Genomic DNA, 24,430 nt, shown 5'->3' with positions numbered 1-24,430 from the left:
CTGTAAACAGGGCATTTAAAAATGAAACGATTTGTAGGCTCAAGATTCAGTAGGCAAAGTGTGAATGTGTCCTCTTCATGCAAAACATGGTAGTTTGAGTCCATCTAAAGTTGAGACCTAGCCTCTCAAGCCCAAACCTGTGCTAAAGGGACTTTTAGAATGCAAATTTCTTCTTGGAGTATGTTAGAGCTGGAATGGTACCATTCCAAAGACATGAATAGAACAAAAACATAGTGGAGAGGCTGAGGTATTAAAGAATATTTTGGTTTTATTTAAGTTGTCTTTTGCTAATATTTGTAAATTTTCTTATTGATATTGATGCCTCTTATAAGGTTACACTTTATAAATTGAGGATATCAATAAAGAAATTCAGTGGATTTCTCTATATCAATTTCAAATCATTGCAAAAGTGTATTCACAATAAATTCAAATTGAGGGCATCAATAGAGAAATCTAGAGGGGTACTTCTCTATATTTTATCAATATTCAATTTGTTGGAAAAGAGTAGCAATTCTAGCATGCCATGCATATTTGCATTTATGTTTAGCTAACTGTATAGACATTGGATATTTAAGTTGAAAGATCTTAAACTCGAACATGACATCCAAGGAATTTATGCAGCACAACAGCATGGAAAGTTTAATTTAGTGAGTGGTGAATGAACCTAAATTCATATAAGTGGGTGAATGTGTTAGTGTTCTCTTTGCCCAAACATATTTTGTTTGCTCAAAAAGCTATATTTTTGAATTTGATACCACTTGTTGTGTACAAAATCTGGACCCAACTTCTTTTCTGCTCACAAAGGAATGACTGGGTAACAAATATATGGAAGAAACATCTTGCCTGCAATGCCATGATATTTGAGTTGAAAATGCCATGTTTCTGAGGATGTCAGCATATCTCTTTCTAAGCTTTAATTTTGCTGCGGGTATAAAGCTTAAGCATAGCTCACAAAACATCACTGCTAAAGTAGGTATAAAAAGACAACCATCTCCACTGATTCCCCTTTTCATGTAAGATTAAGTACACTATTTGGGTTATAAAGTATCAAACATGCCTAACAAAATTCTGATACGTTCCATCTCACTTATGGTTTTAACTGACTAATTGTCATACATTTTATTTGTTAAACATCAATAATAGAAGGGTTTAGAAAATGTCTTTTTTCTTTATTATTCAACCATTTTAGTAATTTGTTTTATTTACCTTAATTTTATATGCAGGTTGCATTGAAGACGTTGATAGTTATCCATAGAACATTAAGAGAAGGGGATCCTTCATTTAGAGAAGAGCTTTTAAATTTTTTATATAGAGCACATATCCTACGTTTATCAAATTTCAAGGATGAGTCAAGTCCTATCGGTAAGATGTGGATTTAATTAGAAACACTGCTTGCAACATGAAACTTTTGTTTCCAGCGCATGTAACTACGATGTACTAAAAGTTATCTGATAATTGGTTCCCTTTCAAATTGTTAAAAAATATATTAGGCACTGTTGTGGTACTTTACCATTGATATCCTACATATTTTTTTTTCCTTTCTTGTTTGCAGCTTGGGACTATTCTGGATGGGTTCGCACATATGCATTATTCTTGGAAGAGCGTTTGGAGTGCTTCAGAGTCTTAAAGTATGATGTAGAAGCAGAGCGGTTATCAACGAGGCCGGCAAACGGACAAGAGAAGGTGGGAATTGTCCTGGTATATATGGTGCCGTGTGTACAAAATCATTTAATTTACTCTTTGTAATACCCTATCTGATGTTTTTATTGTTTTTCATTCTTTAAAGGGTCATAGCAGGACACGAGACTTGGATACTGAGAGTCTCTTAGAACAGTTACCTGCCTTGCAACAATTACTCTACCGCCTTGTTGGCTGTCAGGTATTTGTTTGATCATATTTGAGCTTTTATAAACTAGTCAGATATAATATTGCATTCTTTCTCCTGTGCCCATTTTATCTTTTTGGCTGATGATCAGTTCTAATTTTATCCTCATTTTCACTTTGTCCCATGTTTTTTCTCATATATTTTATTGCTTACATACAATCATTCCCAGCCTGAGGGAGCAGCTGCTGGCAACTTTGTTATTCAATACGCTCTCGCATTGGTAAGACTTCAGGACATCTTTATTGCTCTGCTAATAGGATCTAAATTTGTAGGTTGCCAAAGATATCTATTTTATCAGGGTCACCAGAACAAAGTATATTTGAAATAATGAATATACCAGAACTTCTTCCTGCAAATTCTTTGCCATTATTTAAGTAATATTAAATTGGGGAAATCTGCATCTTAATGAATGGCATCTTGTATGTAACCGATCATGAAATTAATCACAAGGTTATCAGGTCAAGGCATGGATTTTTATTTTCTTGTAGGTTAGTAATGATTTTTAATCTCTTACAATTGGCTTCAGGTCTTGAAGGAAAGCTTTAAGATATATTGTGCTATCAATGATGGCATTATTAATTTGGTGGACAAGGTAGAATTGACTGCATTTTAGACTTAATATATCAATAGATTTTCTTTTTAGGTATTTTTACTAAATTTACAGTGGGTATGCTACTGTAGTTTTTTGAGATGCCACGGCATGAAGCCATTAAAGCCCTTGATATTTATAGAAGAGCTGGACAACAGGTATTTGCTTTTTCTGTTTCGGTATGTTTTATTACTTTAACAAACTGTTATCTTTATTTGGATAATATTCTGTCTGTAAGATTTATGTTATTCTTGAATAGCTATAGGCTGCTTATTACTACTAACCAACCTTTGATGAATTTCACAAGCTTCACTGTTGACATTTGTAGTTTCTGTTTTGCAGGCTGAGAGTCTCTCTAACTTCTATGAGCTATGCAAAGGATTGGAGCTTGCTCGTAACTTCCAGTTTCCTACATTGGGTCAGGTCTGTCAACTAGCCACTTCATTTTTGTATCTCAAATCTCAATGAGAGAACATTCCAACTATCAATTCTATCATTACTTTGTTCAAAACTGTGCTATACAAATGTAAGTTGATTTTAGTGAACATGCTTGTTGCTTTTTGTTTGGCTGCAGCCTCCAAATTCATTTCTGGCAACAATGGAAGAATATATTCGAGATGCTCCTCGTGTGGTTCCTATAGCCAGCGAGGCACTTGCTTTGGTGAGGAAATCAATTCTTTTAGATTTCAGACTTATTTGATTATTATTGATATTCGACCATACAGGTATTGAAAAGGTTTGTTCAATTGATGTCATGTGAAATAAAAGTTGATTTGACGAGTTGAACATTTGAGTTTTGAGCTGAATCTCTAATATACATAGGAGAAATTGTTGCAGTTTTAGATGAAGCTTCATGAAGAATAAATGTAGCAAAAGTGGTTTTCAGTTGGAATCCTGAGAATTCACATTCTACTTTCTTGTAGCCAACTCATAAAATTAAAAATAACTAGTCTGTCACAATGGTAATCCTTATAATGTACAACATTGTAAATGTTCAAGAGGCATACAATCATTGGCAACTGAGTTATCTAGAAAGATTTCAGTCCTGCATGTTTTGAAAGTCAGTCAGGTTTCCTGAAAGCTTGTTTAGGTTCATGGAAATATTCAAAATGTATTTTGGAACTCCTATAGCTATCTTAAGGTCCATTTGTAGGGCTCTCCTTTTCCCATTGGTTTCAATAATCTAATGTCGCTAATAATGATTGGAATTCAATGCAAAATAACAAGAGATGCAATGAGAGATGCTGAAGAAAAGGATATAATTTCTTATTGATCTTCCTCAAGAACAACTGACTGATATATACATGAAGCCCATGCTTGGTGAGCAATAAAATTTATCATGAATTTGCATACAATTTCTGTACCCCACCAGACATGTTGTTGTGTCCTGAGCTCTTCCAAGGGTTTTGAGTGGATTTTAAAAATATCTCCATAGTCCTTCTGTGGGGATATTAAGCTGATACAAAATTTCTCAGAATTGGCGGTCTTGAAATTCCTTCAGAAGTATAGATGGCTTTTACCATGTATTGACCAATCTCTCTAGTTCTTTCATTATTCCCTACTATAGCTGAAGTGTACTTTTTTAATGTTTCTTTGTATGATGCTTCATTCTTTCCCTGATGGATGGTAAAAAAATGCTGCCACTTATTAGTTCTTTTTTGCTTCCTTATATGTTTTAGTGGTTGAAGTAGATTTATAATATCCTTGCAAAAGGCAATCTTCTGAACACCATTTTCTAAGTGACATTCTTTACATTTGCCAAAATTGATATTGCACAAGTTTAACTTGAATATTCTGGACATGAACCCCAACCGTAGAACGTTTTGTTACATTTTCTATTTGCAGTTTCTGGCCTTTATTGTTTTCCTTGTTACATGCAATGTAAAGAGAGTGGGAACGATCCTTAATACAAATGTATAATGAATGACAGAGATGTATGGAGTAAATGGGGAATAAAAGAAATCTAAGAAATATCTCTGTTGTAGTTGTGAAATCCTTTCTGATAATTGCTTTTCTTTAGCTACAAATGTTTCTGCATTGCTAGCTCTCCTATACCAGATCTTTTTTTTGCTACTGCACTTCCTTGCACATTGCTGCAACAAGGAAAAAATTGCCCTCCAATTTATATGCTTAAATTAAATTAATTTTAGTGTTAAATTGATATTCAAAAAAAAAAAAAAAAAAAAAAAAAGTCTATTTATTGGTCGAGTGGCTACCATAAACTCCACTATTAACCATTTTTTTTTTGTAAATACCTGTGTGGCATTTCCTAGTTTGGTCAGTGTCCGGCAATTATGTTTTCTAGCCCAGATAATATCAGACAACCTTTGGCAAGCTTGAAAATGTGTGTCAGGCGTTCTTATGCTGTCATAATGGGATGGTGCACAGCCATCAGGAATTGAACTTTTGTTCTTCATGCACCAAGTCACATATCTTGCCAGTAGATCATAGCCTTATAGGCTTATTGACTATGCAAAAAATGGGTAGAATAATATGTTAGGTAATGAAGAATTGAAATTTAGAGCAGTTTGTTTGTGGCTTGAGAAACCTTTACCAATCTTATTTCTAAAGTATGGCTTGAGAATGAAAGTAAAGGAGAGTGTACACCTTGAATTTTGAAATAAAAACATAAGTAATTGGAAAAGGAAGCTTGTGATATAAGAGTATATTTCTGTCTTCTGTCTTCTTATGTGGTAAATTTTTTTGTAGAAGAATTCCACTTATCATGTCTGAAATGGGTAATTAGGAACATAATAGTTTTAATTTCTAGAGATATTTTTGATGTAATTTTCAGGGCAGGAATATCAAATATGTTCCTGTCATTTGTAGCTGAAATAAAATGAATAATAGAGGGATGACTGCATTTGTATATTTTGGACATAATACAAATAGCTTCCAAGGGTTTTCATTGGATTTTAAAAATATCTTCATAGTCCTTCTGTGGGGATATTAAGCTGATGCAAAATTTCTCAGAATTGGCAGTCTTGAAATTCCTTCAGAAGTATAGATGGCTTTTACCATGTATTGACCAATCTCTCCAGTTCTTTCATTATTCCCTACTATATCTGAAGTGTACTTTTTTAGTGTTTCTTTGTATGATGCTTCATTCTTTCCTGATGGATGGTATAAAAATGCTGCCACTTATTAGTTCTTGTTTGCTCCCTTATATGTTTTAGTGGTTGAAGTAGATTTATAATATCCTTGCAAAAGGTAATCTTCTGAACACCATTTTCTAAGTGACATTCTTTACATTTGCCAAAATTGATATTGCACTAGTTTAACTTGAATATTCTGGACATGAACCCCAAGCATAGAACATTTTGTTACATTTTCTATTTGCAGCTTCTGGCCTCTATTGTTTTCCTTGTTACATGCAATGTAAAGAAAGTGGGAACAATCCTTTATACTTAATACAAAATGTATAATGAATAATTTTGACAGAGATGTCTGGAGTAAATGGGGAATAAAAGAAATCTAAGTAATTTCTCTGTTGTAGTTGCAAAATCCTTTATGATAATTACTTTTCTTTAGCTACAAATGTTTCTACATTGCTAGCTCTCCTATACCAGATCTTTTTTTGCTACTGCACTTCCTTGCACATTGCTGCAACAAGGAAAAAATTGCCCTTCATTTATATGCTTAAATTAAATTAATTTTAGTGTTAAATTGAAATTCAAACAAGAAGATTTTTAAAAAAATAAATGTCTATGTATTGGTCGAGTGGCTACCATAAACTCCACTATTAACCATATTTTTTGTAAATGCCTGTGTGGCATTTCCTAGTTTGGTCAGTGTCCAGCAATTATGTTTTCCAGCCCAGATAATATCAGACAACCTTTCGCAAGCTTGAAAATGTGTGTCAGGCATTCCCATGCTGTCATAATGGGATGGTGCACAGCCATCAGGAATAAAACTTTTGTTCTTCATGCACCAAGTCACATATCTTGCCAGTCGATCATAGCCTTACAGGCTTATTGACTATGCAAAAAATGGCTAGAATAATATGTTAGGTAATGAAGAATTGAAATTTAGAGCAGTTTGTTTGTGGTTTGAGAAACCTTAACCAATCCCATTTCTGAAGTATGGCTTGAGAATGAAAGTAAAGGAGAGTGTACACCTTGAATTTTGAAATATGGATTTTTCCAATTTAATTGTTGTCAATAAGCGGTTAAGGGATCACTTTGTTTGTTTGTTTAAACAGCCTATTTAGTAGTGTGCATCTCGTGTGATTTAATTATGCCTCTCATGTCAAACGGGCAGAGCTAAATTTAAATAAAAACATAAGTAATTGGAAAAGGAAGCTTGTGATATAAGAGTATATTTCTGTCTTCTCATGTGGTAAATTTTTTTGTAGAGGAATTCCACTTATCATGTCTGAAATGGGTAATTAGGAACATAATAGTTTTAATTTCTAGAGATATTTTTGATGTAATTTTCAGGACAGGAATATCAAATATGTTCCTGTCATTTGTAGCTGACAGGAACATAGATCATAGAAACAATATCATGCAAAATGGTGTGCTTTAGATCATAGAAACAAATATCATGCTTTGCAATTTCTCATTATTTCTCCAATGTTGCCCTTGCTTGATGTCAAAGGAAAAATAATTTTGAAACCTGGGGCCATCATTGATACGAGACAAGATATCAAGGAATAAAGTTATTTCAGAATACTTGGTCAAAAGGAAGTATTTTCCTATGGAAGACGCCATTTGGGAAGGAGTATAATTTTTTATCATCCCAATTTAAAGTTGCAATCTTGGGAAGGGTGGACTGTCATGCCCCCGCCATGTACAAAACAGATCACAACATTAATCTATAAAATCTAGTCATTGAAATGAAAAAATAATGATAGCATTTGCATGTGAAGGGCTAAGCAAGGTTAAAAGAATTTAGTTATCAGCAATTGAATAAAGGAGGCCGACCGAAACTAGAAGTTATAAAATGCCATCGATTATTTTAAAGAGGGGGTGATTGAGATTAGTTAAGCAATATTATTAGGCAGCACTTAGCTTTAAACAGGTGCAACACTTGCCAAGGGCAATGGATTTTATGAAGATGCATGTCTCCCCTTAAATGGAAGACAAAAACAAAGACATTTCAATTGTAGAGGAGGAGAATCCATAAGCAATCCAAAGAGGTGAGATCATGAATCCTAGAATAAAATCTAGAATATAAAATCAAGTGTAAACAACAGAAAATTTGTTGCAGCCATTTGAGAGCAAATTTGCTAATTCATCAAGAGGTACTTATTTGGCAATATTCTAGCAAATTCATTGTGAAATCAGTGTTGAATTTGCGGGAAGTGTCAGAGATGAAAGAACAGGCCCCCCTTTCATGCTCTTATCAAGTTGAACAGGAGTTGGAAGGATGCCAACCTTCCATGCTCTTGGGCTTGATCAAGGAGGGTGACAAGCCTCTCGGGTGGAAAGATGACCCACCTTCAATGCTCCCAGCAAATTAAAGATGACCAACCTTGATAATTGTCATTTGCAAGCGTTTCCAAGGAACTCATGATGTGATTGGCCGTGAGGAATGTGCTATGGTATATTGATCCAAAAATCAATTATGCTAAATAGATTTGAATATTATAATAATTTATTGTTCTAAAACAAGATTGTCTGAAAGAAAATTATTGTAAAAAATAGTAAAATACCAAGATACGTATTATATTTTGAATTATTCATAGAATTATAAGTTGAATGCTATAATAAAATTTCTTGATTTGTGGTTAAATTATATTTATCAGTATGTTGCCATTCTCATTTTAAGCTGGAATTGTTGTTTTAGGGTAAAAATGAGAAATATCCCAGAAAGGGACCCTGCAACTGGCCACTTGTAACAACAGCCTACTCTATTTCAGCTAAGGAAACTCTCTTCACCCCTTGCCATCCCTAGACTAACACCAAACAAGAGCCTGTGGGGCCCAATGCTTGAAATTTGACACAATGATAATGGTTTTTAGTGGGCATTAATGTACCAACAGTGAGTTTACGCATTGCAAATGCACTTGAAATTTCTAGGATGCCATGGTTGTGGGTAGCCATGAGATTTTTGACAATTTTCTTTCGTTCCTGAAGCTCAGATAAGTCTCCTTTCTCTCTAATAACTCCACTACGGAAACTTGAAAACACTCTTAGTTGCTTCCCCAGGTTCCTGCTCAAATCTTGGTGGTCTTAAATTTTAATTTGTTATGAAACACCCATGGATGGAAGAGGCACAAAATATACTAAACTCACTCAATTCCTTGTTGCATTTCATTTGGATTATATTCACCAACATGTTAATGAAATCCTTTTGTATTTATTAATATTTGGTCCGGGTCTATAACGTGACCCAAAATGACCTTGATAAAACAAAGTGCAACTAAATCTTCATGATTGAAGATAGTTTTCCAGTTGTTTATCAGAGACCCTATGCTTGTGGAATGAGATGCAAGGGGTTGATTTTGCTAATGCCACACCATTCAAAAAAGAAGAAAAGAAAACACTGGCAGGACACCAGATTAGATCTTTCCATGCTACCCACAATCAGCATACCACTGTTATAAATACATGACAAACCACTCACAACATTTCCAATTTGCTTAAAGTAATAGATATTGGTGTATAGGACTGTAACACGGCTAGTCATAATACTAAGACATCTTGCCTAACATAAATGATCTGTAAACTAGGATTTACAAGTCTTATAACTTTAATCCAAATACAGATTTAATCCCTGATCCAGGCAGTAATTTTGTGGTATGTATTTTAAACCGTTGAAATTACAAGAAGAATCATCTCTCTTTCTTCTTTTACAATTGTTGGTGTAAAATAACACCTTGCAAAATCTCTCACAGAAAATTCTCTCCAAGAATTTCTCACAATAATTTCTCCTCCAAGACTAATTTCTTTCCCAAGGACTAATGGTCCTCCAAAGAAGACTAGCTCCCCTTTTATACAAATTTATTTCCTTTTGGTTTATAACCAAATAACAAATTAATAACTCATTTTAGCTTTTATAATTTCAAGCCATTCAAATAAAACCAATAACACTTCTCAAATAATAAAATCCAAACAAAACAAATTAACCTCTTATTTTCACAAATAACAACCCCTTAATATTCGTTGGTTTATAAAAGTGATAAGGGTTCAAGTTGATTTTCTTTAGCAAACTTAACAAAGTTTATTTTTACCTTTTCTAACTTGGAGGCATGTATCTACCATGTTTGTTATCTTAAAACAAACAAAATCTGCCCTTTTGTAGTCCATGTATGGGAGATTGGCTTGGGCCCCACACCCCATATGTGTATTTGGTTTTTGCCTTATCTGTTCTATAACGTAACAAATATAAGGTGCTCCTTTTAAAATTCAAAAAGCCAGGTTTGGTATACTAGTGGAGGGGCTAAGTGTGATGTAGGAGGTTATGAGTTCAAATGTCCAAGCAAAGTATTTTTTCAACCCAAAAACGTGTCACCATGTGTCAAAACAATACTGGTCCATGTCATCCAACAGCTGAGATCATGGTGACGTCATCATTTTGACTCAATTTCTTTACTATCTTCAAATGAGCATAACTTCCACATACAATCTTAGTTTTCAATGAAATGAACGCTGTTGGAAAGATCTCGATGAGATCTATAATTTGAAACCCATTGTTGACTACTTTTGAGATGGTCAAATTTTACCGTTTTGGTCAACCCCTGTTTCGCTTGTTTGACCCGGACTTTGACCAAGCATAACTTTTGCACATGAGCTCCTTTTTCACCCATTCAAGTTGCACTAGGTTCAATTTTTAGAGCTCTTTTACGCATGCTGAATTTGAGAGATTTTGAGACTGAATTTTTTTGACTTCCCTAGATCCACCTGGATCAGTAAAACTTAAGGAGATGGTTGGAATATGATGAGTAGTAACATGCTGGGAGATAATGAGAGCATGGTTAGGTATAATATTTTGGGTTAATAGAGATGGTAAGGTAATTAGATTGGCAAGGTGGCTTTTTGACAGCGAGTTTTTCCAATCCCAACCAAGATACAAAGGAGCTATATAAGGCTGTGAGTGAGTCTTGGGCAACACTATTACTGGCCTAAAAGTGAGGTGCCTTTAGTGAACACAATTTCAATGAAAGACTTGTCTATACCAATAGCTTCCCCCCAGAAGATTGTGAAGCTTCCAGTTTGGACAAGCCTTTGTGGATTCCATTAGTAACCAGTAAAGAATCAAATCAAACTACTAGTTCTTTTGTCCAGAGAGTTGGTTAGAGATAATCCCAGAATAACTGCTTCACAGTTAGTTTCATTATTTGTTGCAAGTTTGCACCCAAAAAGAGCCACCATGTACAAAAGTTCCATTACCATCCCAAATAATCAGCCCAACACCAACCAACACAGGGTCGCCTTTAGAATCTCCATTGAAATTGAGCTATAGGAAGTCTTGTGAGGGCCTTAATGAAAGAATTGAGTTTATTACAAGTTTTTCTATGTTATTGGGTACATTTTTGATCCTTGTAGTGGGTCAGGTACTGGTCCTAGTGTACAACGGGTTTGCCTTGGGATGCCCGGGATACTACTTGGGTGTATTGAGCAAGACCCTTGTGCACCTGTTATTGAAGCTATCATTAAGATCAATTTATCTGTCAAGCATTTTTCACCGATTGGACAATCTATTGCATTAGTGATATAATCTCTACTTTGAATGTTGGGTATCTTGCAATATCTTTCCATTTTTAATAAAGAAAAGATATGATGTTCTTAAAATATGGATTTGTATTTATTCCCAAATATGGAAATAAGCTGGTGGTGCTATGAATAGGATCATTGTGCAAATGATTAAAATTGCTTGAAAGAATCAACAGATGATTTTTTTCAATAGTCTAATGCAAAACTTGTCAGCAGCCAAGGATGATTATTCTTATTTAAGAACATGTTCCCATCTAGAACACAGCTAAAAATTTACACAAAGTAATGGAAGTATACCTACATCCCACATAGTGCTGGTTAGTGAAACCAGCCAGAAATGGTTCTAATGGGCCTTTCTATTAACACAAATTTTGAATTTTTCATTGTGGAATGATTAGAGACTTGAGTATTTTCACTTTTGCAAATAATGAATGAGGTAGTGAGATATTTTAATATTCTATTCATTGTCAATTATGAGTATCATTGTTCTTATAACTTATAATTTCAAACCTTAGTTGCCGATTCGTGACACAAATCCGATTCGGGCACGTGAATCGGATCCGTGGATTTGGGATATATACTAAAAAAAAGAGAAATATACATAACTCTAAAACTAAATCATTGCATAGTATGAATCTATGATTCTAGTATGCATCTGTGAATCTAGTTAACTTGATCAATGATAATTAATCTATTTTCACGATTATAAAGAAAATCAACACATTCACATTGAATTACTAAAAGTGAAAGTTTGTAACATTCAAAATATAAATCATTAAACTTAAAGTTTGTAACATGATTTACTCATAAAAGAGTCGATAGTCAAGACTAAAGTTTTTGATTTAATCATCAAATGGATTTTCAAGAAAATTCGCATCAAAGGGATACTGATGAGTTGCAAGTGTTGCATCTATATCAGTAGAGGAACCCAAACCACTAGTAGTAGAGGGGATTGTGAACTCATAATCCTCCTCATCTTCTACGTCAATCAAAGTGGATCTAGCAAGATCTCGGATGGTCATATCTAAATCAGGAGTCTCGGGTGCTACATCCCAAAGCTTTTCGGGCCCCTTCTTGCACATTGGATCCTTTCGTGACAACAATTTCAAATTGTTGTGAATGAACACAAGGTCTTCTGATTTTTTTGGAGCCAATCGGTTGCATTTGACTGTGTGGATAAAGGAGTAAGTACTCCAATTCCACTTAGTTGTAGAAGAGTTGGCAACCTAAAGAGAAATTAAAAGTTATCAATACAACAATCAAGATAAATAAATTGAATAATAAATTCAAGGAATTGATAGTGTTAACCTTAAGCTAAATTTTACAAACTTACTTGGGATAGGACCTTTATGGCAAGAGGTTGGAGGTACATGAAGGCTTGCCTATGAAGGTACCACCATTTGATGGCATCCATCTTGCTTTGGTCTGCTATGGCAATAGGGTGGAAATCCTCACTTGAGATGAAGGCAGCAAATTTACTCCTCACAATTATCCCAATCTCTGGATGGTGGAATATCTTAGCTAGTGCCCTCTTATACCCATTTGTGACCTCTGCATCTCTAAATGGTGGCACTGTACCTGGAAGGCGAAGTATTTTTGCACTATCGTACCTGGGGATAACAAAAGATAGTTGTACACTATCAAATATCAATAGCGCAAACATTGGATAAAATAAGCACAAGCATTTGATAAGAACTACAATATCTCAGGGATAGAGCATAAGTAAGGAGGTGCAAAGGTGTGGTCATCTTGTTCCATCGATGATGAACAATTTTTTCCACCTTCTTGTAAAGGGTGTCCTCAGGATCATTCTCCCTCCTTTGTATGACCTAGGATATGAGATATGAAATAATAATTATAATTAGTGAATATGTCAATTTAAACTTTAGAATCTAGATATCTCTCAAATAAAAAATTGTTGTAAAAGAGCATAGAACTTACCATTTTAATTTTTTCTAGCATAGTGTCCATGGAATCATAAATATCCCCAAGGCATGGCTCATCACTGTCTGCAAAGAGAAGCATTGCCATTATTGGATCGGTGACTTCTAACACATAAGTCACAAGACCCCACCAATCCTCATCTAGTATCATTCTTCTCACATTTAAGGTCCTTGCTGTATTGGAATTCTTCCAAACGCCCCATTGGGTGCTAATGACCATACGTTTCAATGCTTCTTTTACCTTCACAAGTCGTCTCAAGACGATTGTGTGAGAGGCAAAGCGGGTTTCAGCAACCTTAGAACATGTTAAACTCAAGTTAGTAATACATTTAAAAATTAAACCATGTTAATGTGAACAACAAAATAAATTATGGAATCCAATAATATTCAATTATAAATTAAATATACAAATTTACCTTCAATGATTCCAAGTCCGAGAAACTCCTAAAAATTGCTTGTGACATGTGGTGATTTGTCACAAACATTTGAATCTCTCCAGCTTCCTCATATACCTTTTTCACTCAATATATTTCGGTGCCAATTGCTTTCATCACTAAATTGAGAGAATGGATGGTGCATGGTGTCCAAAAGATATGATCATATCTAGACTCTACTATTATCCCTGTAGCGTTCCAAACTTTTGCATTGTCCATGACCACTTGGACAACATTATCAGGATCCACTGACTCTATGGCATCAATGAGAATGCGTGAAATAAATTCTGAATTTTTCACTTGCCCTTCACAATCAACTGCTTTCAAGAACATTGCCCCCTTAGGGCATACAACAATAACATTGATCAATGGACGGTTTCTACAATCTTTCCACCCATCCGAAATAATAGACACACTCGATTGAACCCAATAATCTCTTATTGGTTGAAGTTCAGCCTTTACAGATTTCCTTTCATCATGTAATATGGTACTGCGCAACTTCTCATAATCAGGTGGTTTGTAACCATGGGGTGCTTCATTTATTGCTTCCACCATTTCCCTAAAATAAGGTGATCTCACAAAATTAAATGAAACACCATTTGCAATTAAACAACATCCAATTTTGTGATCAGCAATGTCTCTCTTTTCATTTTGGAATGCCCTATCTGTGGGCCTCTCTTGTGGGTGAGTGGAGATGGGTCTTCATCTTCATCATTTGTAGTTGGCATAGGCAAAAAAGGATGTGTTCTTGTGCTTGTTTGATTGGATGATGGTGTTGGTGTATTTGTTCTTTTGGAAGCACCATGTTTTGCTTTATTGCTCTATTAGTATCATCTTGCTCTTTTGCTAATACTGTTATTTGTGCAGCTCGTAATCCCTTCTTATCACTACCTTGACACATGTTAATTTCTTCACCCGCAGGGCCCAAAAAATGTAGTTTCACTTGGGAATAGGAGCTTCTAGGTTGTATATTGCAATAATTACATTTCCATATGTATGCCCCACCCCTAGGACATTGTGTGACTTGTGTTGTGTGTCCCCATAAAGGAGATCCCTTATCAATTTTGAAGCTTGGTGATGCAGCCCCACCCCCACCCACTGAGCCTTGACTATTCATTGTTCTATTCTTGCAATCTAGAAAAAAAATGAAAGAAAACCATACTTCACACTTACGCAAAAACTTGAAAATTTGGAAAATTAAAAATAAATCAATAATCTATGAAAGAACTGAAGAATATGGTTGAATGCATAGCTTAAACACTTCTTGCAAAGTATTTGGAGCTCCATAACTGATCTCCTTCGAATTCAAGCACTTTACTTCAAACTAGCAAGTATGAGAGAGCAAAATAGAGAGTAAATGAACTTGCATTATGACTTAGAGGGTCGTTTTTAGGGTTTAGGCAAAAAAAATTAAAAAAATTGAATGGGCCCACTTTTTACAACATTTCTTGGCTCCTTTGGCGTGGATTCGTGCGGTGGATCCTCGAGGATCCGGGCAAGATCCGTAATCCTGCCCGCGAATCCCAACGGATCCACAAGCAAGATTATGGATCCTGCCCGGATCCTCACGGATCCACACGCGGATCTGGATCCGGATCGGACCCGAATCCAGATCTAGGATCCGATACGCGAATCCGGTAACTAAGTTTCAAACATATATACCCCATTAAAGGGTTATGAAAGAACACTTTTAAGTTGCCTGTTCCTATACCCATATGGGTAACTTAAGAGTTTTCTTTCTTAACCCTTTTCTGGGGGAGCATAACTATAAATGATCTTAGAATGAATCTAGTATTAAAATTTATAAATGCAGGTAATTATTTTATTGTTAATTAAAGTAGGTTTGAGTTAGCTATTTTTATTGCTAGTTTATAAAGTTGTATATTTAAAAAAGCTGGCAACATTTTGCATACCGTTATTTTTTTAGATTTATGAACAAAGTAAACTTATAGAATTATATTGAATAAATTCAAGCAAGGATTTTGATGGAATAAAAAATGAAATATTGATTTTGTTGAAAATGGGTGCATCATATAAACTCCAAGCAGACAAATGCAAACAATCCATCAAAGACATGGATCAAATACCAAAAACAATAATCTCATAAGTTCTGGCATCTGTTCATCCCACTACACCTGATTATTTTGCCTCTAACTGTGGTTAGATAAAATGATAAAGAACTGTAGATGACCAATTGATGAGAGATAATGGCACGATTCAGACATAAATCAATATAAAAATATTACAAGAATGACTCATTTAGAGGCGTGGAAATTCAGAATAACAGTGACATCGAAATGTATTCCATATGCCACAAACTCCTTGTGCCAGGATCTATTTGTCTATTGTTAACAGCTTTGAACAGATTCCTTATCCATGGGTTCAAGTTCAACCATGGCACTGGCAGAACAGAATGTATAAACGTTAATGATGTTTTATCAAATATTTTTTTCTGTTTTGTTTATTTATTTTTGAAATATGTTTTGGGTTCGCCCTAGGGCATTGCTGGGCAACCCTGGTATGCCTGCAGTGTGTACAGTCTGTCACAGCTGAGCTTGGGGACTGGGCAACCCATTTCTAGACCTGGACCCAGTCAGGCCAGTTATTGAGGCCTTCAGGGACAAAGTTGGTAGACATAGGTCATTGCCACATCAATACAAGATTCCTTTAGTTACAATTAAATACAATTGTACATCATTATAAATGTTGCAAGTGACATATAAATTTTATATTGATTTGCTGGGTGCAACTAGTATATTTCATTTTTTAAAGACACGAGTTTTGTTTTCTATTGTCATCAAGATGAAGTTCATGGATCAGGACTCTGTAAATAGCTCTTCTAATAAAATTGTGCCTGTCTGCATCCCTCCTAATTGCTTATTCCTTATTGGCAATCTTCCTTGCTGTCTTTGCCTTATATTGGAATTTTACCACATAAGAGATCTTACATAACTGTTTCCTTCCATCTCTAATATTTTTTATATGGTAAAGTCTGGACTCTGGATTATGAATAACCAGATGATATAGAAGAATTTTTGTTGTAAATGGATTATTCTAGAATCAAATGTTTTCTGCATGTTTACAGAATAATTACAATGTGTGATGCATCTAAGCTCTTCAAGTCACTCTTGATTTGCTGACCTTTTTTTATTGACAGGTCACAATTAGTGCATTGAATAGAAAAGTTTCCCCTTTCTCACTGCATAGATCATACTATGATTTTCTAATCATTTTTAAATGCACACGTCATAAACTATATGTTGTTTTCAACTGAAGTTTGCTCCTATTGCTTTCAGCTTTTTTGTGTTCGGGCTTCTTTCTGAGGGAACCTCCAGCAACTGGGAGATGGTTAGTTAAAAATAGAACCAGAAATAACAAATCTCAAACACTAATCAAGCAATTACCCTGGGAAAAACCCTCTTTATCAGAGGAAAACAAGCCAGCCAACAATACCTGCAACTCTTATTGATAAATCAAATATTACAGTGCTCCATAATCAGAGTCTTCAATCAGATAGAGTCAACTTATCCGAGTAATAGAGTCAACTTCAGTGAATTATCACGTACAACTTCATAATGTTTTACACACCTTACTGCCAACAATTTAAATAATCAAGATGCGACAGATCAGATATATACGCAATCTTAAATTAGTCCAGATTGAACTTTAACTCCTTTGGTAGGGAGACAAACTGGACATAGATACGGAAATGATTTAATATTTCACAATATCTGTAATGATCAATTTTAAAATGCTAAATGACCATGTCCACTTATCCCACATTTAAATTGTATACAAAATTCTAAAAAATAATTATGAAGGATGAACCATCTTTAGTTTAAATCTCCACACCATTTAGTAATAAACAAAAGACATTTTATTTTATTATAAAAATAAAATAATAGAATTTATATTACAAAATCATAATGTTGCTCCTTATTCCTCCATACAAGTAGATGTTAAATACTTCTTCAAAAAATATGAATATGTTCGGATATTGAATTGTGTCTTGTTTTTAAAATAATGGTCTTTATATTTTGAAAAATAGAACCAACGTGACTGCCCAGATTTTAAAGTTGTGCCTTCGAAAATAAATCGCAGCCTCAGATAACATAATTACTTAAGTCATAATTGATTTTAATCCTTTTAATATATCGTTCGATTGCATATCATTTTTTTTAATAACTTGGCAAGGATCCCGTCAAGGCTGCTCCCGATGTTTGGTGTTTACTAATTTACTAACTCTTATTATAGTGCATCGTATTTCTCCTTGCCGCTTTATTCCTGCGTGATACATTCGCACCTGCCCTATTGATGCCATCTCAAAATCGATGACTTAACTGCTCGACTATGTCAATAAATCGCATGTGTACTTCCTTGAGAAATTACGAAGATACCATTCCGTGACCATAAACAGTTACTCCTACACGTACAGGTTCAGTGATTCTCATCTTGTCTATCTCTGTTCTGGTGCATACAGCTTCAAATCGTCTGACTGCTGCACATTCTGTTTGTGATTATATTCATCCCTCATTCCTCCTCGTATATTTACTTCGCGTGTCCAGGCTTTGACTCTGTTTTAACGTGATTTATTTCTTAGATGTGAGACGACTTTTGTATTAGCTCTTGATGGTATCATGCTTTACGTCTGTGTTACTGATAGTGCCATGGAGACTTTAATATCTTGCTATTTATATTTGTTTCAATTTATTCAAATGTATGTAGTAGAAAACTTCATCACAAAACTGCTATGAAATTCTGGGTTTGTTATGCAACTGAAAGGTCTCTCTGTTTATCACTGATTTGGAATGAATCTTTTGCCACATATTTTGAATATTAATTTTATAGTATGCAAAATTGGTTTTTTCATTCGACTAGTGACTCCAATACCTCCTCCTTATCAATAGTGCCAATTCATTATTGGACTTCATCGAATTCTTAATCTCCAATGATCCTATTTCAAACTCCTTGAATATATGAAGAATCAATATGTAGTTTTTGCTGTATTATATATCACTGAATATTTTGTTATTGGCAGAATTATCATATATATCCACAGTCCCAATTTGCTTGATTGCTGCTAGAGTCTATGACACATCAATTGCTTGTATTTCCATTATGAATCCCCAACATTATTTCTCAAATGGAGACTCTAATCCTTTGCAGAAATTAGAGTTCCATCACACTGGTCCTTACCAATGTGGAAGGGTCTTTGGAATGAAACAGGGAAAAATAGTTTGTTGAGTATTTCCAGTCCATATTTACAAGCAGGAGGTTTGTGGCTGGAGGCTGCTTTTTCCTACCAGCATGTTTCATGAATAGAAATGGTCATCTTAATAAGCTATCCTTATTTGATCCTGCCAAACCAATTTTCAAAAGCAGTCTTTCAAAAATAGACTTTTGCCTTGTTCTCTATCTATTTTCCTAGACTAAAGTTATGCTTTGCATTTCTTTTTCCCGTAGAATGAACTTATTCTCTGTTACACACATCAATATATGTGTAAGAGACACAGTGAAACATATGTGCCTCTTTGTCTAAAGTTTAGGTTAATATCAGAATATTTTTCATATACTACAATAAAAGAAATCCTTAAATTTAAGACAGATCTGCAAATTCTTACTACATGCCGTGTTGAAGGATACTGGGTTCCATGTTAATTGTACTATTGCCTCTTTGAGGAGAGAGAGCAAGTCGGTGGATCCTTACAATGTCAAGTGTGGGATTGGGGTATGTTTATCATAGTGATTGTTTGCTCCAGAAAATTGGTCAAATCTCAACCTGTCTGGTGCAATTTTTGTCAAGCAGTTACTCGTAGTGCACCATGTGTTTAGCAAGAAAGAAACCGAAGTCAGCGCCCAGCTCTTTGTTTTGGTTTTTTGAATTATGAATTTCTTTGTTTGAGTATTGTTTAGTGATTAGTTTTAATTTCTGTATTTACTTATGGGTCTAAGATTTCCAACTTGGTAGAAGAATGATGGGGAAAATGTTATCCTGAGCTAGGAATTTCAAGACAAACTTCTTCTGACCTATAAGCCAGAGGAATCTGTAACTGTGGAAGCTGAAGACCAAATTGACACAGAAAAGGAGGCTGCATGGGTTGAAGCCCCTCTCCAGGAAAACGCTATTGTAACTGTATCTTCTGCAGACACTGGTGATTTACTGGTAAACACTGAATATAAAAGCAATACTTCAATTCCAAAGGATTTATTGCTCAATATTATCTCAACACTTAAAAAATGTAATTTTTCAGGCCTGCATTATCTATCCTGATATTTATTTTACTTTGTATAGGGTCTGAGTGAGCCGAATCCTGATCCCTCAGCTCTGGAGGAAAGAAATGCGTTAGCTTTAGCTATTGTTACATCTGGTAAAAAACTGTTTTAACTGTATGCTAATTTGAGTTCATTCAGCTGGTTAGATGGATCAATTGTATTTCAGGGTTTTATTTTGTACATTAAACTTCTATTTTTCCTATCTTGTTTTATTCAGATGCTACAACTTCTCATGAATCAAATGGTCTGCCTGGCTTGGGATTGGATTCTACTGGGTGGGAATTAGCTCTGGTTACCACACCCACGAATAACAATAGCAGCCTCGTAGAGAGTAAACTGGTAAGTTGTTACTCTCTCAAGTCAATCCACATAAGTGCTGCAGAATTACTCTCCGAATCTTCATCTATCTTTTAAATCAGTAGATGCTCTTATCGGGGTAATCATGTAGGGACATGGTGTGAATCAGGTTTTCCAATGTTCCGTGTGCAAACATAACAGTTGTAACTTATAAGCAGTTCCACACACTAGGCATATTGTATTGCTGCCAAATATTAGTCATCCTCATCTTTTGGATATCAAAACTCATTCTATTGAGCATTGGAGATCTGTTTTCTGTAAGCTACATTGTAAGAGCCTGCAAATTTGTTTTCTTTTGATTAATCCAAAGCAATCTTTGGAAACAAACTTAGCTTCAGTTATGTTGTGTATTTGAAGTGCACAATGTTTCTAATTATTCAGTTTCAGCATTCAGATTAATGCAAGAATTGATGCATTCATTTCTGTTGCTTCAAGTGGTCTAACCTACTTTGCTAGATATCCTTAGATTCAGGGAACTTTCTATTAAGTCATGATTGTCTTGAATTTCAAAAGTGCAACACTGGTTGGTTGCTGCAATGCTTGCACATGGCAGTCAATAATGCAATGCAGCAATGTGTATGGACTGCTACAATGGCCATTGACAATAGTCAACTTCTAAAAGAGCTGAGTTTTTTTTCTTGTAACCAAACCCTATCACGCCTTATGTGGATTTATAGGTTTTTGGATCTTTTGGTTGTAGTTATGAGGTCCGGTTTTGCATTAGAATGTATGGTACGGAATTACTAATTGAAAAATTTCCAAATAGAGGTAAGAGAATTGAAGATTTGGAGCTCTGGTAAAATGTAAGTATTGCTGATTTGACCTCACAGAAGTGGATTACATGCAACCGACAGCTTTTTTCATAGAGGCGAAGCAATTGATTTGGTATTTAACTATTCATTAGATTCAAAATGTGTAATGAATAAACCCTAAAGAATATAATAAAATCATGACGTCTCTTAATCCTATGAAATCAGACACAAAAAGAAAATGTCCCGTGTAAGATTAGGTATGTTAGTGCAAATAGGACCTAATAAACTAGTTATGTACCTTTTTTGGCACCTAAAACTAAAATCTGAATTAGAACAGAAAGCATTTAGGAGAGAGTGAAGCTATTCATACCGAACATGTTTGTGTCTTAGTCATATACATAAGCTTTAAATGTTGTACTAACTGTACAAAATGCTTGGAAGGAAATTTTGTTTTAGAAATATTGGCCCCCATTGCTAGTTAATCTATGCCCATCTGGATGTTGACAAATTTTCTATTTTTAAGGCTCTATAATTACAAGGCATTATATTATTACCCATACACTTGCAAGTACAACCATGAGAAATAACATGGAAGATGAGTAGTAGCTGCAAAACAAGCAGGATGCTAGAACTACGCTAAAATTTACACCAAAGAAATACAATAGGTAAAAAGGGGGTGAAGCCATAGTGAATAAACCATATATTGTGATGGAGAATGTGAAGTGCAGCATGCCCTAGACGGAAGTCATTTACTCAAGAATCTGTCCAGACAGAAGCTATTGATTGTAAGTTTGGTGTCTCCAAAGATTTTATAAATAAAGTTTTTTCTGTTATGTTAGAAGTAACTTGAAATCAACACATTTTTCTTCCAACTGCACAAAAACCAATGATTTAATTTGCAGAAAAGAAAACTTCAGAAGCATCTACAAAACAAATGTATGTGTGGGATAATTTGATGGACAAATATAAAATGTGCAGATCCTGCAAATTTATAGGAATGGGACACTGGGGTATGATATGACAAAATCTTGTATTGGACTTCCTCTATAAACCGCTAGGCTTTATCTCCTTGACGTAACAGAGCTTTCAAAAGTACTCTTTGAAATGGGTATTTGGTTCAAAGCAGCAAATGCTGAATTTTGATTAAAACAACATCGTTATGAAATTTGAATAGCAAGTGGGAATGAATTTTTTAGCTGCTTGAGTGAACTAAAGTCTGTACAAAGATGATACACGGAGGCGCATACAATCGTATAGGAAAAAAATGCAAAGGATGTCTTCTTAAGCAAATAACTATGACAATGCAACTCTTAACCTTGTTCTGTCACTGCACCATTTTTAATACTATATTGTTTCAGCAGTCATTGCTTAAGAAAAGCAACAGAAGGAAAAATAGTTGAAGATGCCCTTTCTGTTGAGTGAGGTGAAAGCTGACAAAAGCAAAAAACCAAAGAAAAGGAAACAAAATAAATAGGCGTGATTAGTTTTGGTGGTGGGGGAGGTTAGAGTATTGACCAATATCACTTATCATATGTTATGCTCATGGTTCGTGATAAATCAGGCTGGTCAACCATTAGATAATTATTAATTTTCTATGGACCACTTTGGATTCAAATCTAGGTCTGTTCAGCGTGCTGGTATGTTCAACTGCTGAAATCTTCTAGTGGGCCCAATGTATGGTTTGCTTCTCTTCCAACACTTCCATGAAGCTACAATCTTAGACTCAGGTTCCTATTCTGAATTTGATATTATATATGTATTTTTCATGGACCAATCAGCTGTTGCTGAAAGTAAAACCAAAAATTTTCGGAAAACCATGCTTGGCACTCTGGGTTGCTCTCTGTCTCAAGTCACTATTCTCTTTGTGATCAATAGTGGCCTTTTTCTTCCACCACGACCTCAAGTTGCCCTTCTGTACTTAGGGTTCAAGCTTGTCTTTGATACCACTGAAGTTTGCATAAACTAACTAGGACTTGAACCTAGAACGACATGCTAAGATGTTTAAGCATTCAACCTGCTAGTCCCATTGTTCTAAAATCTTGTGAATGGTTATGAACCAAATCTGTCTGGTGAGTTGCTCGAAACACACAAGGCAAATACTTGTCGAGTACATGTTTTTCCTCAAAATCTTTATAATTTTATTCATTGCTAAGTTTTGTTAAGTCTTGAGCTTGATTCAGAATTATGGGTTGCTGAGTCTGCAATTTTTTTTCCACTTTCTAGGAGAGGCTTAAATATAAAATAAATCCTTTACCATATCCTTGTTTTATTTCATGTATGTTTGTGAATGCTTAGAATACAACATATGCTTCTTGAACATTTGTTTTTTTCTTTAGAACAGTGTAGAGCACTATGGAAGGGTTCTGAATACCCCTTTTTATATGTCTAGCGCCTTTTTGTGACGGGAATGTATGCACAGGTTTATGTGTTGTTTTGTTTTAAGCTTTTCTATTAGTCTGAAGAATATGACATAATTGGTAGTAGGGACTGAAATGTTATTGTTTTCAGTCTAGCTTCTTATTGATATCTTGGTCGTTGAAGTATTTACCAGTATTTCTTTTTGTGTATACTAGGCCGGAGGCTTAGACAAGCTTACACTGGAAAGCTTGTATGATGATGCAATGACACGGCAGACTGTATATAGTGCACAAGGGGGCTATGGAATGAACCCATATGGAAACAATCCTTTTGAGTCTCACCCTATGATGTCGTCAGGCGTACATGATCCATTTGTTATGTCCAACAATATTTCACCACCTACCAATGTTCAGATGGCAGCAATGGCTCAGCAGCAAAATGCAATGATGCTTCAGCAACAACCACAAGGACAACAGATGATGCCAGTGACGGCACAAGTGTTTCCAATGCAGCCAGCTCCAAACCCTTTCATTGATCCATTTGAAACAAGTTATCCCGCTAATCCCCATGAAAAGAATCCATTTGGAAACCCTGGTTTGCTGTAAGTGTATATATATTTGATGTGTTAAAAATTTGTGTATTTGATTTTTGCCGGCATGCTAGAGTCGTAGTTGTGTATATTAATATGGCTAAACTGATTCATCTAAATTTAGTTTTAAAGTGTTGGATAGCACGGGTTTCTGAATCCAATTAGCTTGTTTGAGCTATAAACACTGTTCAATTCTAACAGCATTTTGGAGTGGGAAATGAGTTGAGTTTTATCTTGGGGATGTTAAACCAAAAATTTGATGACAAACATGCAATTACATTCAGTTATTCATCAGTTTCTTTCAAAATCTCAATATGTTATTTTTTTATTGTTTTGGTTTCTACAAGAATGTAAGAATAATATGCTAGCGAATTAATACTAATTTATCAAAATCCATGGGGTGACAAATTAAGTGGACTTTTTGATTTTTGTTACCATTTTTGCATCCATTCTGAGACGAGTCAGATTGTCTGTATAAGGTGTCATGGATTTTGTGGTTGAATACAAGTGAACTAGCAGTATAACAAACAAGTTTATGATGTAGGCAACATCTATTGAATTTATTGCTATAAATGAGTTTCATTACATCT

General features: G+C 34.9%; 1 protein-coding gene across 1 annotated transcript in view; it reads left to right on the top strand.

Moving 5' to 3' along the window:
• LOC149556906 (putative clathrin assembly protein At2g01600) overlaps positions 1 to 24,147 on the top strand; it is a 38,135-nt gene extending 13,988 nt beyond the window's left edge. The window contains exons 4-15 of the mRNA XM_089831536.1: positions 1,224 to 1,362; positions 1,553 to 1,683; positions 1,787 to 1,879; positions 2,055 to 2,105; positions 2,412 to 2,477; positions 2,567 to 2,632; positions 2,817 to 2,897; positions 3,049 to 3,135; positions 19,513 to 19,674; positions 19,804 to 19,879; positions 20,002 to 20,123; positions 23,467 to 24,147. Coding sequence (XP_089687662.1) covers positions 1,224 to 1,362; positions 1,553 to 1,683; positions 1,787 to 1,879; positions 2,055 to 2,105; positions 2,412 to 2,477; positions 2,567 to 2,632; positions 2,817 to 2,897; positions 3,049 to 3,135; positions 19,513 to 19,674; positions 19,804 to 19,879; positions 20,002 to 20,123; positions 23,467 to 23,856 — 1,464 coding nt within the window. The 3' untranslated portion in view covers positions 23,857 to 24,147. The remainder of the gene's footprint in view (positions 1 to 1,223; positions 1,363 to 1,552; positions 1,684 to 1,786; positions 1,880 to 2,054; positions 2,106 to 2,411; positions 2,478 to 2,566; positions 2,633 to 2,816; positions 2,898 to 3,048; positions 3,136 to 19,512; positions 19,675 to 19,803; positions 19,880 to 20,001; positions 20,124 to 23,466) is intronic.
• Positions 24,148 to 24,430: the final 283 nt, after the last annotated feature.

Source organism: Cupressus sempervirens, chromosome 5, assembly GCF_028749045.1.
Source record: "Cupressus sempervirens isolate cs-2001-9-10 chromosome 5, ASM2874904v1, whole genome shotgun sequence".
In the NCBI taxonomy this organism is placed as follows: domain Eukaryota; kingdom Viridiplantae; phylum Streptophyta; class Pinopsida; order Cupressales; family Cupressaceae; genus Cupressus; species Cupressus sempervirens.
The sequence above is the reverse complement of the archived record's forward strand: the minus strand, read 5'-3'. Positions and strand labels throughout refer to the sequence as shown.